Genomic DNA, 14,684 nt, shown 5'->3' on the forward strand with positions numbered 1-14,684 from the left:
CATCGACAGGACCAGTATAGTTTCTGAGTCTTGCTGATACCTTGGGCAGCTAGTCTGCTACAAGGGGCCCAGTTTATATGGAAGTGCATGAGGCTGGGCCTACTGCCAGAAAGGAGGAGTGGAAACCGACTGTTCTATATCCAATTTAACATGTAGGAAAGATCAACACTTTGCATAATATGTCCTGGCACCCTGCCTCAGTGAAACTGTACTAGGCCACTCCATATGCATCTTAAAACATTTTTAAACCTGTTTTGTGCTACACAGCCAAAAATAGCAACAAAGTCTTTACCTCCTACCCTGTACTCCTCGGGGTGGGTGAATGCTGGTTCTCCTCACCAAGGAAAAGGGGCTCTTCTGACTAACCTGCCTTTCTGCTGCAAATGCTGAAATGACCCCTGACTTCGCCACCCTGTTGTCTGGTGTGATGGTTATTGGAAAGTTTGTTGGGAATGGGCTGGTAAGTCTTAGTGCTTATTAGAGGAAGCTACTGTGGCACATAAAAAGGGCTCCTGGATTGTAGTGGAATAGTAGAATAAAAAAAATGCCTTTGCTCCATGCACTGTGCCTTGGTAGGACTGAGTGGAAGGAGAAAAGGACATAATCTGTTGCCCTGCCTAAAACCTTTCAGTGTAATGATATGAAAAACAAAGCAGGTTTCCAACCGGTTCTACCTGGAAGTGCCTTGTGCATCTCATCTCCAATTGCCCAGTTGCATAATCCACTATAAATCATAGCCTGGGTCTGTGGATTTTGAAGGACATGGCAGTTTATTCCTATTTCCTTGATAGGAAAGCCTAGAAAAGCCCATTTGTATTAATCTGCGGAGACAAGTGCTTGCAGAACAGATGAGTAATAGAGAAGGAGAGATACCTAATCTGATCTTCAGGGACAGGGTTTAAGCAAGATCAAATTGCACACAGATTGCTTGGATCCCAGGTTACTTTGTTGACAGTCCTACTGTAGACAGCATGTATATTTGTGGTTTCTTTTGTGAATTATGAAAGACAATGCCAACTTTTTAATTTTTCTCTGCTCCAGAGAGGCCTAAGACACTGTTCTAGGGGCACTGGGCAGAGCTGAGGGACATAATAATGCAAAGTGAGTATTTTGAGTCTGGGACAGCCCAGGGGCATCAAAATTAAGGGGCTTCAGCCCCTCTGTGGGGAGAACCAAAGACAGAGTTAATGATGAAGTGGGAGGGAAAAAGGGAAGGGAATCTGCACAGCTGCACTAGGAGGCTTTGCAGAGCTGCTGGTGTGAGAAATTTTCACCATTGATAGTTCTCCACTCCTTTAAGCAGAAAATCCCTAACTCACATGGAGAGGAGCGTGAGATTAGGGAGTGCAACTGAGACATTGCTGGAAGACATGACTATCCTGGGATTACAAGGAGAGATGGTTTAGCTGTGTGGCAAAGATTAGAATTGCATGGTTTCTTTGATGGAGCAGGATGTGGTGTTTGCATGCCACTGCTGAGGGGTGTTGGAGAAAGAGCCAGGAAGATATCACAGATTGGCAGTGAACAACATGCCAAAGAAGATTATAAGATTATAGATGACCTGAGCAGAGGAAAGAAGATAAACGCCCTTCCTTTAGAAAACTAAGTGCTCATACAGGAGCCAAGTATGAAAAGAAAGAGGAGGGTCAGAACCACAGGATGCAACAGCACTTTTGAGGATCCACCTCATGTGGCAGAGAGAGACACCCAGAGAGAAGAGGAAAGCAGTGTTGTTTCTCTGTAGTTTCTCTTTAGGGATTACAAACTCCAGAGATAATTGTTATGTCCCGTACTCCTTTGAAATGGCCCTGAAGGCTCCACTGCCAAAACCCTTTGCTGGCAGCACGCACATCTCTGACACCCAGCCAACTCCAACCCCCTTGTCTCCCCAGCTCAGCAATTTCCTGCTGCAATGTGGGGCAGGAATCACGGGGTTCCTGTTACAACCAGTTGAAGCAATGTTAGTATTTCATTTCACAATGTTTGACCTTCTGTTGAGGTTATTTAACACCTTTGCTTGTTCTTTTAGGCTATTTTTTAAAAAAATACTGAATTAAAAAAAAAAAAAAAAAGCCAGAGAGTCTTGTTTTGGAAATGTGGAAAGAAATGCAATCTTCACCTCAAAGACCACAAGCTATCAAAATTGGATACCCAGTCAAAGGCATTTATTGAGGTTACCTTCATGATCAGTGGCAGAGGCAGCCTAAACTAACTTAGACCAAAAAACTTTTTAAAAAATTACTTAAGGGACATGGAATGCATCCAAAACGCACTATTTCTGTACCCTTTAAACTTCTCATTTTTTAAATACAAAGCTAATCACTCATTTCGATACATTCAGTTCTAATCCCTCCATACTCAAACTCAGTGTGAAAAACCTCAAAATCTTGCTGAAGATTAGCAATGTGATGTTTAGGGAAGGATTTAATTTGAGAGTAACACGCCTAGACTTATAGAGGTCTAAGCATACACAGGTGCATCCCTATTCATAAGCTCTCAGTGGAGCCCTGAATTAGGAGACCTAATGCAGTTGCCCACACATAGGTGTCAAATGCCATTTATGATGCCCATTTGTATTTCACCTGTCCTTACCTGCTGCTCCAGGAGGGCATGGGTTTCCTGCCGTACCTGTCTCATCTCTGTCAGCTCTGTGTGGTTTCTTCAGTCACTAGGCCATCTAAAATAGCTATTTATGCATATGTTAAAATGAGAGATTCATGCCTGCAGTGACAATAATCTGGACAACAGATCTATATCTCCTCAAAATGGGACATTAATGAAGGAGAAAGGCAGCGTTTTAAAAAGAGCTACTTCTGTCAGTGTTCATGTGTAAGGATACTTAAAGTACCCTACCTCTAATAATGTTGACACTTCTGCTGTGATGGGTGATAGGAACAAATCTAAATATTGCTGTTTAAAATGGTTTAAATTACCACCTTCATTTTATACAGGTGTTAAGCACCACTGCTCTGCAGCTATGCTCAGGCTGAGATTAAAATATACTTTTTATGTTCTGTTTTTTTGTGGGGAAATATGGAAATTATGGAAATATGTCATATTTGGTTTTAGAGCAAAATGGTGGGAAGACCACTGTCTGTTAGACAGTAAAGGGAACAATTATAAAAGCAGTAAAGTTGGTCACTTATTTTTCAAATGAAATATTTTTCTCCAAAAGCGTGGACTTACTGAAACCATAGCTTTTCACATAGACATACCACACTGCCAACAGTTTGTTGGGGAAAGTTTTCAGTTCCAAGTGGAATTAGAGACTGAAAAAAAAGAGAAAAAGAAACAACTGCCCCAGTGCTCTAATAAAAAAGGACATTTGGTAAATTGATATCCAGCTTCTGGACCATGTGTTGTGGTATTGGGAGCAAGATTAAGGGAAGACAGATATTTTAACTTGGAGCAGCCTAAGCAGTTAAGTGAATGTACCGCAACAGACATGGAGAATGGACAGCAGTTGAATGAACAACAGCAACTGAATTGAAACAGTACAAATTCCAGTTCCAAGGATATAAGGGTCTGACCTTGTATGTTAAGTAGTACCAAGATAAGTACTCTTGCTGTTCTTAGTCCACATTGAACCCTTGCACTTATACCTATCTGAGTATTCCCTAAAACTGACAATGAGTCTAACTCCTTCATTCAGCTCCCACCAGGGGTGGGACTCCTCTGTGAAATGCGATAAGGACTCTGCCTGCATTCTGCGAGATGCTCACCTACCCTGGGTATTCTGTGCAATCACTGAAATGTGGTGCATAAAGAAGTCACTTTTCCTAGTACATCATTCTGGTGATGCACAGGGGCGTTTTAGTCTCCAGGAGGGTTCAGATGCAAAGGAATCTCTTTGAAGCCAGAGATACAGACAATTCTGGTACTGCAAGTTGGCCTGCTTGTCAGTAATGTCTGCATCACAGCAGGATGACATTTGTCTGCCAAAATACCCTTGTAATTCACTCCTCAATTACACTCAGTAATGGGCTATTGCCCTGCTTGGGTCACTCATCTTCCAGGTGTTTCTTCATGAGTCCCAGGTTTTACCTGAAGCCAAGAGAATGGTCACACTGCATTGTGCAGTCTGTTTTCTCTAAGATTACTGTTACATTAACTTCTATTCAGTAGGAGAAAACATCTGCTATAGGCCTTTTGTTGTGCAGTCACCTCTGTATCCTACTAGATGGCTTGTTTACTCACTTATGTTAGAACTGGGTAAGGACCATTTTCATACCCTTTGGGTTTTCCTTTTGCACAAAGGGCCTGTGGGAGTTTGCTGTTATGGTGACTCCTAACACCTACGAACACTTATTTCTCTCGGGATTACTGCAATATCACTGTTACAGTAGCAGCTGCATTTTGTAGGACAATTTCCTCATTATTTCCTTTTATATTGTGGTCCTATCTATAAGCCACCATAAAGTATGAGAGTCATAATGAGTTGGGTGCTTTACAGATGCAACGAAAATACAGTCTATTGTCCAAAGAGGTAAATGTTTAAATTAATTAAACATATAAATCATAGAGGTCAAAGAAATCTGGGTTTTTTTCAGAGTATTAAGTTAAACTTCCCCTGGAGAAAATTGAGTTTTCCTGAATCAAAAAAGCTTGCTTTAATCCATCCTTCTGGGTGATATGAATACCTGCAGAAGTGGACCCAGAACACCACTGGTTGTGTTGCTGCTAAAGAGCTAAAGAACATAATTTACATTTTAAAATCTGCTAAATGGTTTCCATTTAGTGTTTCACTATAAAAAAGAGAGAGATTGACAGGGAGTGAAGATGCTGGGTTTGATTTATCTTATTTTTTTTACAGAAGTAAATTCTGTCCATGAATTATGCTTGATTTATGCTGATGTAAGTGAAAGGATTCAGATTCTTAAATAAATGCATTTGTTCTTTTAGCTCCAGGAAAATCTCAAATTCAAAAGTCTATGAAAACATCAAGAATAAGCCACTCCCCACCTCTACAGTCTCCATTTTATTGCTGCTGGTTGTGTAGGATCTCTGATCACAACAAGAATGTAGATGAGGAAAAGGAATGGTTTTCAAACTCTGTTTTGCTGGAATGGTTTTCAAACTCTGTTTTGATCGCCTGGACTATTTCAGGGTAAAATGAACATTAAATATACTTAAAATGTGCACAGCCCATGTACAGACAGATACAGCTTATATTCCTGAGTACAAATAATACCTACAAAGTATACTAAGTATGTAACTGAACCAATCGACACTTGTGTGGTGTATTACTTAATCGGTGGGAAAAAAAGAGAATTTCTTGGAAGAGCTGTGTCACCGCTGTGTTCTGCTTGATCATTATTTGTAGGCTTTTCTATTTGGGTCTCCAAATGCTTCTCTGGAATAACATATTTTTTTGTGTCCTGTACATCATTTTCTGTTGTGTCGGTGGAGGGCACAGTGGGAGTCAGTCTTTCATCCAGTTCGCTTTTCACTTTGTCAGCCCTATCTCTCCAGATATTTTCTGTAATAATAAATAAATAAAATGATAGGGTAAGACTGCAGAGTTTTAGCAGCAGATGAACACAAATTCACAAAAAACCATTTAAATATGTTCTCTGGGATCTTACAACAACCATTGATGCACTCTCTTGCTCAGAAAGGGAAGTGCCCTAAGGTGTGGTATCAGATACTGTAACTATTTTGCTGTTAGTTAGGAAAATAACTTTCCATGTGAATCTTTAATACTGCCAGTCTTCTTGCTCGTTGCCACTACAAAACTTAAGTAATGGGTTTCTACAGAAGTGAGAAATAGGGGCTCTATCCACCACATTCCAGTGAACATCCATTATTCACACACTGTGTACTATCACCTCACCTTACTTCAGACAGATTGTATTAAATATTAAGAAATACCAAACACTGATATAAATGCACTGAGTTCCCCATGTAGCACATGCTTACGAATATTCTCCTTGTTCTTTTCTGGTGTAGACAAAGAGCCATCACTCATCTTCCTTGAAGTCTGTGTTTTCTGTTTTGCTCTGTGTATTTTTGGTTCCTGGATCCATGCATGCTTCATTGCTTCGTCAGGAGTCATACGCAGGGCAGGTTCCCACCTTAAATCCACGGTAGACAAATAGTTATTCAACTGCTTCTAACTGAAGATTAGTTTAAGCCAAAAGATTCAGTATTTTCTTCTAAAAATAAGGTCATGAGGACATATTTTGAAACAAAAGAATTTTAACTGAAAACAAGGAAAAATCTTATGTGATCTTCTCCATGCTTCTAAACTTTTTATTTACTTCAGCACTGTATGCTTTGCTGATCAAACTCTCTGCAGCATCAAACCATTTTTGATATGCAGTTCGTGGTGTTATTAGGGTAGGGACCTTATTGAACATTTGTTTTACAGTTTTGACATTCTGTTAAAGCAAGGTCCAATAAAGGAAACATAAATGAGACATAGAGTAATTCATTAAAAGATACGTCTTCCCTAATTTAACTGCACCTGAAACTATGGTAGAGACTCAATGTAACAAAACTCATGTGAGATCTTATTATAGAAATGAAAGGTGATTTTTTTACTTTTTTTTTTTTTTTCCAAAATCTCTGCATTGACTTTGTCCTCTCACAGGTTTCATTCACTCAGTTCTCACACTGACATACTTACAAGTACCAAGTGTTCTGGCCAATACCACTTGTGTGTCACAGAGGACAAGGGTTGTCACTTACTGAGTCCTCATCACATCTCTGGGGTTCTTGTTGATTGGTGATGACGTACTAGTCTTTAGACAAATCTTTTATATCCTTTATAAGTCACCTGCTGTTTGGGCATGGTCCATCACATCAGAACCTTGCTGACTTCAGTCTTCATAAGTGTTAGGCAAGGTAGCTATGCATGGTCTCTTTTCCCTTGTATTTTGGAATATATTTTTGTTTTCCTTTTGGGCTAACAGGAAAATGAACAGCATACGTGATATTCTGCAACCTTGTTGCCATGCAATTACTGTGAGCTCTGAGATTTTTCACTGCTGGCCACCTGCTGTGGTCTCACCAGAGTGCAGGATTCCTGGCTGTGACACAGATAACACAGTCCCCAGTTTTACAGATGGGAGCAGCATCCTGAGAGCACTGTCCTTTGTCACTAACACATGCCATTCTTTCAACCTCTGTTCTGCTGTTTCTTCCAGTGCTTAAACACACATACATTTCCATTTGCATTCATATCAATCCTAATATTTCTGTTAACTAATCTCTACATCAGTTGCAGACTATTTCATTCTGATTTGTCTAATCTCAGTGTTGTCCAGAACTGTACGGAAATAACATAGGAAAAAAACAGATTCTTGTAATTACAAGAGCTGAGTGAATTATGGTTTTGATCTGATGTTTTTATCCACAAAACACGTGTATACCATTCAAACAAAACTATTTATGAAGTCGTGCCAAATGTATCAGGCTGTTTTGGACAGACACAGATTGGCAACTGAAAAAGACAAAATAGTTCAATTCTTTTTGTCTCAAAAAGAGTTTTCATTTCAAACCTTACTTAATTCCTTCAAAAATTTAAACAATCCCAACATATAACATTTTTTTTTTCTGTGTGACCTGAAACAACTTGTTTACAGGGGTTTTTTTGCTTCAATGAAATTATTTCCTAAATGTTCTGATTCAGCCAGCAAACCAAAACAGGTCAATGAGCCATACAGATTTAGCAAACAGAGAACATGGAAAAGAAACTTACAGTCAGTGCTAAAGAAGACACAAAATATTAGCCTTGCTTAAGATACAGGTAGTACTGGAAAAGGTATGGGGCCAGCTTTTGCTGCTGTTACACAGCACAAATTAGGATCCAAGCTCACCCCAAAAGCCTTACTGCACCTATTCAAGAGGTCAGTATTTTACACAGCCAAACAAAAGCTTGTTCCTGCGTATTCAGTCTTTAGTCTGATGGACTAAAACCTCATTAGTAACCACCTACCAAGAGAAAAGACCTATTAGTAAAACGACACTTCATATCAGCAGGGTCCATGGAGTACCACCCTCTAAAATGCTTAGCAACCTGACCTTCTTGTAAAAGACACATGATCATGTTTGAGCCATGAAATAGTTTGCTCCTCCCACAATATTTCATTTGTTTAAAAGTTCCATTCACTTTGTGAAGTCAGATGACATGCTGGTGACACTAACCACTCCTCTCTTCCCCCACACAAATACATAGGCACTGCCACTGATGCTCTCACCGTCAGTGTGGTTTGCTACTTCAACATGCTGCCCCAAGAGGCTGTGGATCCCTCTCTTTGGAGATACTCAGAACCTGACCAGACAAGATCCTGAGCAACCTGCTCAAAGTTTGCTCCAATTGGAGTGGGAGACTGGGCTAGATGAATTCCGGAGGTCCCTTCCAACCTAAATTATTCTATGATACTAGGTAAAAAGTTCCTGGCTTAGAGATCTGTAGGATTTCTACCTTGTGTGAAGACTGTTAACTTCTACATGTTATTTGTATTTAGCACTTTACAAAAATGTGCAAATCATCAATTTCCTTTAAGAAAACAGCTGTGGACCACTTGTCATACTTTGTCAGTAGCAAAATCCTTGACTGGAGTAAAGTCAACATTTTAACCTAGAAATGACAGGATCTAAGACATTAGACTTTTCTTGTATTCTGAGCTCCAGTGATTTATAAAAATCTATTCCAATCAACAGAATGGACAAATACAGTCTATCAAATAATTATTGAAATATGCAATGTGACTGCTATCAATGAAAAATAATTATAGCCACAATAAGGAGAAAAAGGGCTTAAATCAGCATGTGAACTACAAGATTAACACTCTGGTAACTGTGCTAAGTAATCCTCCATGATAATTAGTGCAGTCAAGAAGAAGCAAGCAAACAATACCATCAATTCTGGGCTGAATGTATTTTGCCTTTTTATTCTCTGCTAAGGGGTAGGTGTATTGTGTGTTGGAACTAAAAAGATCCTAATCTCACCCAAGGGAGCGTGCACACAGAAAGCAAGATCTTTGTGAGCAGATATTCAAAGAAGTAGAACTGTTTTCACACATATACCATAGTGTGCCACCTGATTGCCATTTCCAAGGCCTAGCACAGAAAATAAGTTAAAACATTCAAGCCAGTTAAGTCAACTCCCAGTATAACTCCTGCTGGAGGAATTTGGAAGACTTTCTTCCCACCAGAGTGGGACTGAGATTTAAGTACAAAACCAAACTTTGACCTTCAGAGATGCACTGCCTTGTGTCAGTGTTTTACCATTAGCTTTGTTATCTGAATGAACCTTTATCTGATAAAGGATTTAATAAAAAGGCCTCAATGGGTTAAAAAAACATTGCTTTTAGAGTTTAGTCTCTAGCATCAGAAGACCTGCTTTTAGATATGATGATGTCAGCATTCTTTTGTATCTTGGACTAATCCCATATAGTCTTTCTGTGCAACAGTTTCTCCCTGTAATAAGCTGCGAATAACAATAATAGGTATCCAAATGCTACCATGTGGGAAAAACAAAACAAAACCCACAAAACCCAAAAAAATCCCACTCCACCAAAAAACCCCAACAGATATGAAGATTTTAAAGGCACAAGAGAATAAAAGCAAAGTCAAAACTAGCCTGCTCCATATAAGCAAAAACTATGCACTTACATTAGACATCCTTTCAGGAAGTCCAAGAAACCAGCATCATGGGTTTTCAGCACTGTGCTTAGATCCTTGGAGTCTGGGCACCTCTTTTTTCCCTTGCTGTTAGTTATGGACTTAGGAAAACCTTTGGAATCTTAAAAAAATAAAGACATGCTGAAAAAAATCCTCATAAATTATTTAAGAGAGTTGCAAAACCAGTATCCATATCTAACCCACTAACTCTGGTTTTGTCCTGAGGGATTGATGGTCTCCCAGCATTGTAGCAAACAATATTGGTTACATCCTAGAGAGTGCACCCTACGCTGTGTTTTTCTGTTCATTTTGTGCATATTCCAAAACCAGTTATACACAGAGGAATGAACTTAATGCAAATTAGTCCCAAAGACCACTGCCTTTCTTTTAGCAATAATATTTTTAAGGAGTAACAGTGGAATGGATTTCCCAATCCCTCCCCTATCACCTTGGCAATGAGAGGCCCATAAAACATGAAAAAGCACATCACCAGGTTCATTTGTAGGCCCCGTGTTATCCTTTTGCTTCTCCTCAATACCTCTTCCTGAAAGATGATTTGTCAGACATGAAGCAGGTTCTCTGACTCTACCCTCTACCAGTGCTATTAAGTAGTGATTAAGTAGCAGGGAGGAATCCCACAAGGACAATCAATCAGAAGCAGTTACCAAAGAATGTTCGCTTCCTTGATGCAGCCTGGATAAAATCAGCTGGTGGAAGACCCAATACCTTCAACATAGAAAATGAGTTAAGGAGTTACTTGTCATTTCATGAACATACATTAACAGCTATCAAGAGAGATGTGGTATATCACTCTCCATTTGAAAAGAAGTTGAATGTTGCAAACCGTTTCCACTTGTGCCATTTATTGTGGAAGGAATTAAGGGATTCCTTAGAGCTATCTGCACACAGAAGATGTGATCTTATAAAGGTTGGCACTGGGATCTTCCCTGCCACAGAAGGCTCTAAGAACAAGCATCTCTGTTAACGACAGCTGTTGTAGGAGGCCACATGGAGAGATGCTGTCTTTGAAAAGTCTTGTACAAACTAACATGGCACTAGAAGGATCAAAACTTGGGGCTGAGTGCAACGTCAGGTTGCAGTTTAGTGATTGGTATGGGGTACTAAGTGACTTGCTTTCACGGGTCAGTTTTGCACCTAGTCTAACATTTGCACTAGCTAGGTGATCTGAGGTAGGAGATGTCACAGTGCATTCCTAAAATTCTTTGAAAAACATTTACAAAAATGATAGAGACAAACTTTTTGGTAGGGGCAGACAATATAAGAGGTAGCATCCACAAATTGTGGCTTCAGAAGTGCAGGGGGACTATTAGGAAAACTTTGTCACCAGGAGAATACACCAACACTTGAGCAAGTCACCCAGTGGGCTTCTACTCAAGCCTTTGAGGTTTTCAAGATTTGCTAGACAAGTCACAGCTAGCTACTCAAATGTCAGCAAAAATCTCTTTCTCTCAGCAGGAGTTTGGACTAAAAAGATCTGATTTGACCAACACATATTTGGTTTCCAAGAGAAGAGGAGCTTGTAATAATTTGGATTGCTTTTCCATCCCTTAGATATGTTTATTCTGTTCTAACTTCTCTGTAAAAATTGTGACCAGATTAAAATAAGTTTCCTTCAGAAGCAAGACAGAGAGTGTACAAAGCAGTGCTTGGCACATGAAAAAGAAATAATGGTTTTGCGTTAGAACCCACCCTCTCAAAGAGCCCTTTGGCTGTAATAAATCTCCCTCTAAGAGGCCAGCCCAAAGCCAATTGTATTTCATTCTCTCTTGAGATTTCTCTTTGTTGCTGGCAATGTAGTTTATCAAATGAGTATGCAATTCAAAAGACAATCCCAAAAGTTACCTCCATGATGCAGGCAAGTTGATCAACTTCGTTTTCCCCTGGAAACAGTGGGTAGCCTGTGTAGAGCTCAGCTATGATACAACCTAAGCTCCACATATCAACAGCCATAGCATAAGGATGACCAAGAATCACCTCAGGCGAGCGATAAAACCGGCTCTGAACATAGGTGTACACTATATTGAAAGAGAAAGTTAGACAAGAAGCAAAATCTCATAAATGGGGCAGAAATGTGGATTCCAGAATTCACAGAAAAGTGAAATACTTGTTCAGGCATCATATATTTACTCTATCCATTAGCTGCCATTAAGGGATTGTTCACATAGGCTCTGAAAACCTTTGCTAGTCCCATCCTAAAATCATTGGGTGATATGCTTTCCAGTGTTCTATTTCTAAATTGTTCTTCAACGACTTTCACTGAAGGAAATTATTCTCTGCAAATTTTAGGCTGCATCTCAGATTACATTCTACACAAACATGAGCAAACTTAAAATGATTATGCACTCCTGCAAAACTGGGATGTAAATCTGAAGGTCTGAATCCCAAAATATAGATGAACAAGTTTGGCTCAGTTTAAATATCAATCTCTCATAGGAAAATATGAATCACTTAAGACTACTTTTGTTTTTCTAAGTTAATAAAATGCAGTGCAGATTTCTTTCTTGGGTTTTGGTTTTTGTTGTTGTGTTTGTTGTTTTTTTTAACAGGTGATATTTGCATTCCTGATGGTGATATAATTCTTACTTTACAATATATCTATTAATGTTAAGATTTATTATTAGGTGAATTTTTATACATTCATTTCTCCTTTACAAATTTTATTCTTGTTATCTCCGGCTCATTATACTTAAATGTTTGACAGGAAAAAATAAAACTCAACTTAGACTTTCTAAACTAAAGCATAGTTCCCATTCCCTCAGTTGTATAAATCAAAAAAGTACCAATTATAATTTAATCATTCACTGAGCAAGGTTCTCTGGACCTGCTAAACTCTTTGTGAAGTGAAGCACTGGGATTTTCCTCATAGGTCTATTTCACCTAACCACTCTTGCAAATGCAATTCTGATTTCAACAGGAGCAGAGTAGCTGATCAGGCTTGGGACAAAGAAAAAGCATGGTAATAGCTTACTTGTCTCCTACCAGTATTTGTTCTACCATCAGTTGCTGAACAGTTCATCAGATTCTAAGTAGGTACATAGGTCACTATATTAGCTCCATCAAATAAATAGTTATTCCACATTATTTAAAATTAAGAAAGCTTATTAAGAAAATTACATCAATTTGACTTTTCTGCAAACCTCTTTGGTGTTCATAGCAGCTTGATCCAAAATCAATAACTTTAACTGAACCTTGGCCTTTGTGGTATAACAATATGTTCTCCTAAAAAGAAAAAAAAAAAAAAAGAATCACATGGAAAAAATGGTTTTGACATTCTGTTAGTGAACACTTCAGAAAATAAGCAATAACACATTGGGTTTACACTTATCTACATAATAAAAGCTTCAAAGTACAACTTCCTTGGGAATGCATTTGCCAATATGAGTAGGCATCCAATAATGTGCAATTAACCAAAGCAGAGAGGAGGTTTGTAAAGGTACCCAGTTTGAAGGTTAGCTAGAAAGGGACACTAGACCCTCACATACAGTCCAAGCCACCGCAATATAGAGTGTGTGGTGCTATCAAGGCACCAGCCAGTGAGAATGCTTGCCATGTGAGCAGAGTGATCTCCCCAATACTCATTGGTTTTAATCTAGTAAAAGGCAAACTGCATCTGGTTGCATGGCATGCTAAATTAACCAGAATCATCCTTTTGTAACCACAGAAAGCCCCTGCCCCACAAATGAGTCACACTTCACAATTCTTCCCTCGATTGCTTTCAGCCTTCTCCAGACGCTGTAAGCATATCTCTCTCCACCTCACAACAGTGTGGTGTGAAGATCCCATGGTAGTGGTGAATGAAAATGGTAGGGTCCTATGGATTATTAGCTGGGTGCAGACAGGCACAGCACAGCGTTCTGAGCCTACAATTCCAGCTTGAGAAGTGATTCTTAAACAGCTACCTCAGGAATATTTGCACTGATGAATAAACATAACCTACTAGTTCTCTTCTGCAGAACTGAATTTTATCCTCATTAAAAATCTGTCTAAATCGAGCATTTCCTTTCATTTGCTTTCTGATCATATAGTCTCCACTTCTCAGCAGAGAGATGGCTACCTTTATCAACCACTTTTAAAGTGATTATACGTCAAAGCTTTGAAGGACTGAGCAGTTCCCAGGTTGATGCCAAATAATGACAAAGTAGTTTCTTGGGTAATTAGTGGACTCATAAGGAAACACTGTGCATGACAGGAAGGAGAAGCTGCTTTTGATGAAAGGCAAGGACTGACTTCCACTGCCAGGTGCTCTTGCTTCTATCATGGGAAGAAGCATCCTCTCTCTGCAGCTAGCTACCCCTTCACGTTCATGGTAGGACTGTGTCTCTAATATCATATCTCTCACAATGCAAGGGAGCTGATTAAGTGCAAAACCAGCTTCTGGGGGCAGTGATTACCTAGCATTGAGTCCAGAGAAACTCCACACTCTACCTTGAGTTACTTATGAGAAATACCATAGGAGGCAGATGGAATAACAGAAGTGAGTTTCAGGTGACATAAATTAAATTCATTAAACGGTACAATTGTAGAATGTGAACAAAATTATCTTTCAGTGAACTCACTAAATGTTCACTAATGTTACTCTGTTTTAATACAGACTACACTTATTGATCTTGTCAACCTCATTCCTTGTCAGTGACTGAGTGGAAACAGATTTCCTCTTGGGCCAATTGTTTCTGATTAAGGTATTTTCATTATCTTTCAAGGCTTCACTTCTCACTGCAAATTGGTCTGGCAAAGATGTTGGCAAGAAAATGGGTACAGACAGTATATGACTCTTCAGACTTCTAAGTCAAGATACATTAAGCAAAGTGAGAGCAGAATTTCATCCTGAGCATTTTTACTTGAGAGCTGATTTATTTATTTATTCTTTGGCTCATCTGGAGTTGTGATACAGAAATCAAGAGAAATATTTACCTGAAATGAAAATAGAATTAAAATACATAAGAATTCCCAGAAAAATGCAAAAAGTTAAGATTGGGGCTTAAGGAGAATTGAAATGTTTCACCTAGCATGAATGCTTCACAGATATAGCAGCA

The 14,684-nt window shown here is 39.1% G+C and overlaps 1 protein-coding gene across 1 annotated transcript in view; it reads right to left on the reverse strand.

Moving 5' to 3' along the window:
• Window positions 1-5,243: 5,243 nt before the first annotated feature.
• The window catches only part of DYRK4 (dual specificity tyrosine phosphorylation regulated kinase 4), a 21,808-nt gene continuing 12,367 nt past the window's right edge, over window positions 5,244-14,684 (reverse strand). Inside the window, exons 9-14 of the mRNA XM_010168082.1 lie at window positions 12,789-12,870; window positions 11,494-11,666; window positions 10,296-10,356; window positions 9,622-9,751; window positions 5,920-6,074; window positions 5,244-5,479 (exon numbers count right to left, since the gene is read on the reverse strand). Of these exons, the coding sequence (XP_010166384.1) occupies window positions 5,244-5,479; window positions 5,920-6,074; window positions 9,622-9,751; window positions 10,296-10,356; window positions 11,494-11,666; window positions 12,789-12,870 (837 nt within the window). The remainder of the gene's footprint in view (window positions 5,480-5,919; window positions 6,075-9,621; window positions 9,752-10,295; window positions 10,357-11,493; window positions 11,667-12,788; window positions 12,871-14,684) is intronic.

Source organism: Antrostomus carolinensis, unplaced genomic scaffold (genome assembly GCF_000700745.2).
Source record: "Antrostomus carolinensis isolate BGI_N321 unplaced genomic scaffold, ASM70074v2 scaffold7965, whole genome shotgun sequence".
Lineage (NCBI taxonomy): Eukaryota > Metazoa > Chordata > Aves > Caprimulgiformes > Caprimulgidae > Antrostomus > Antrostomus carolinensis.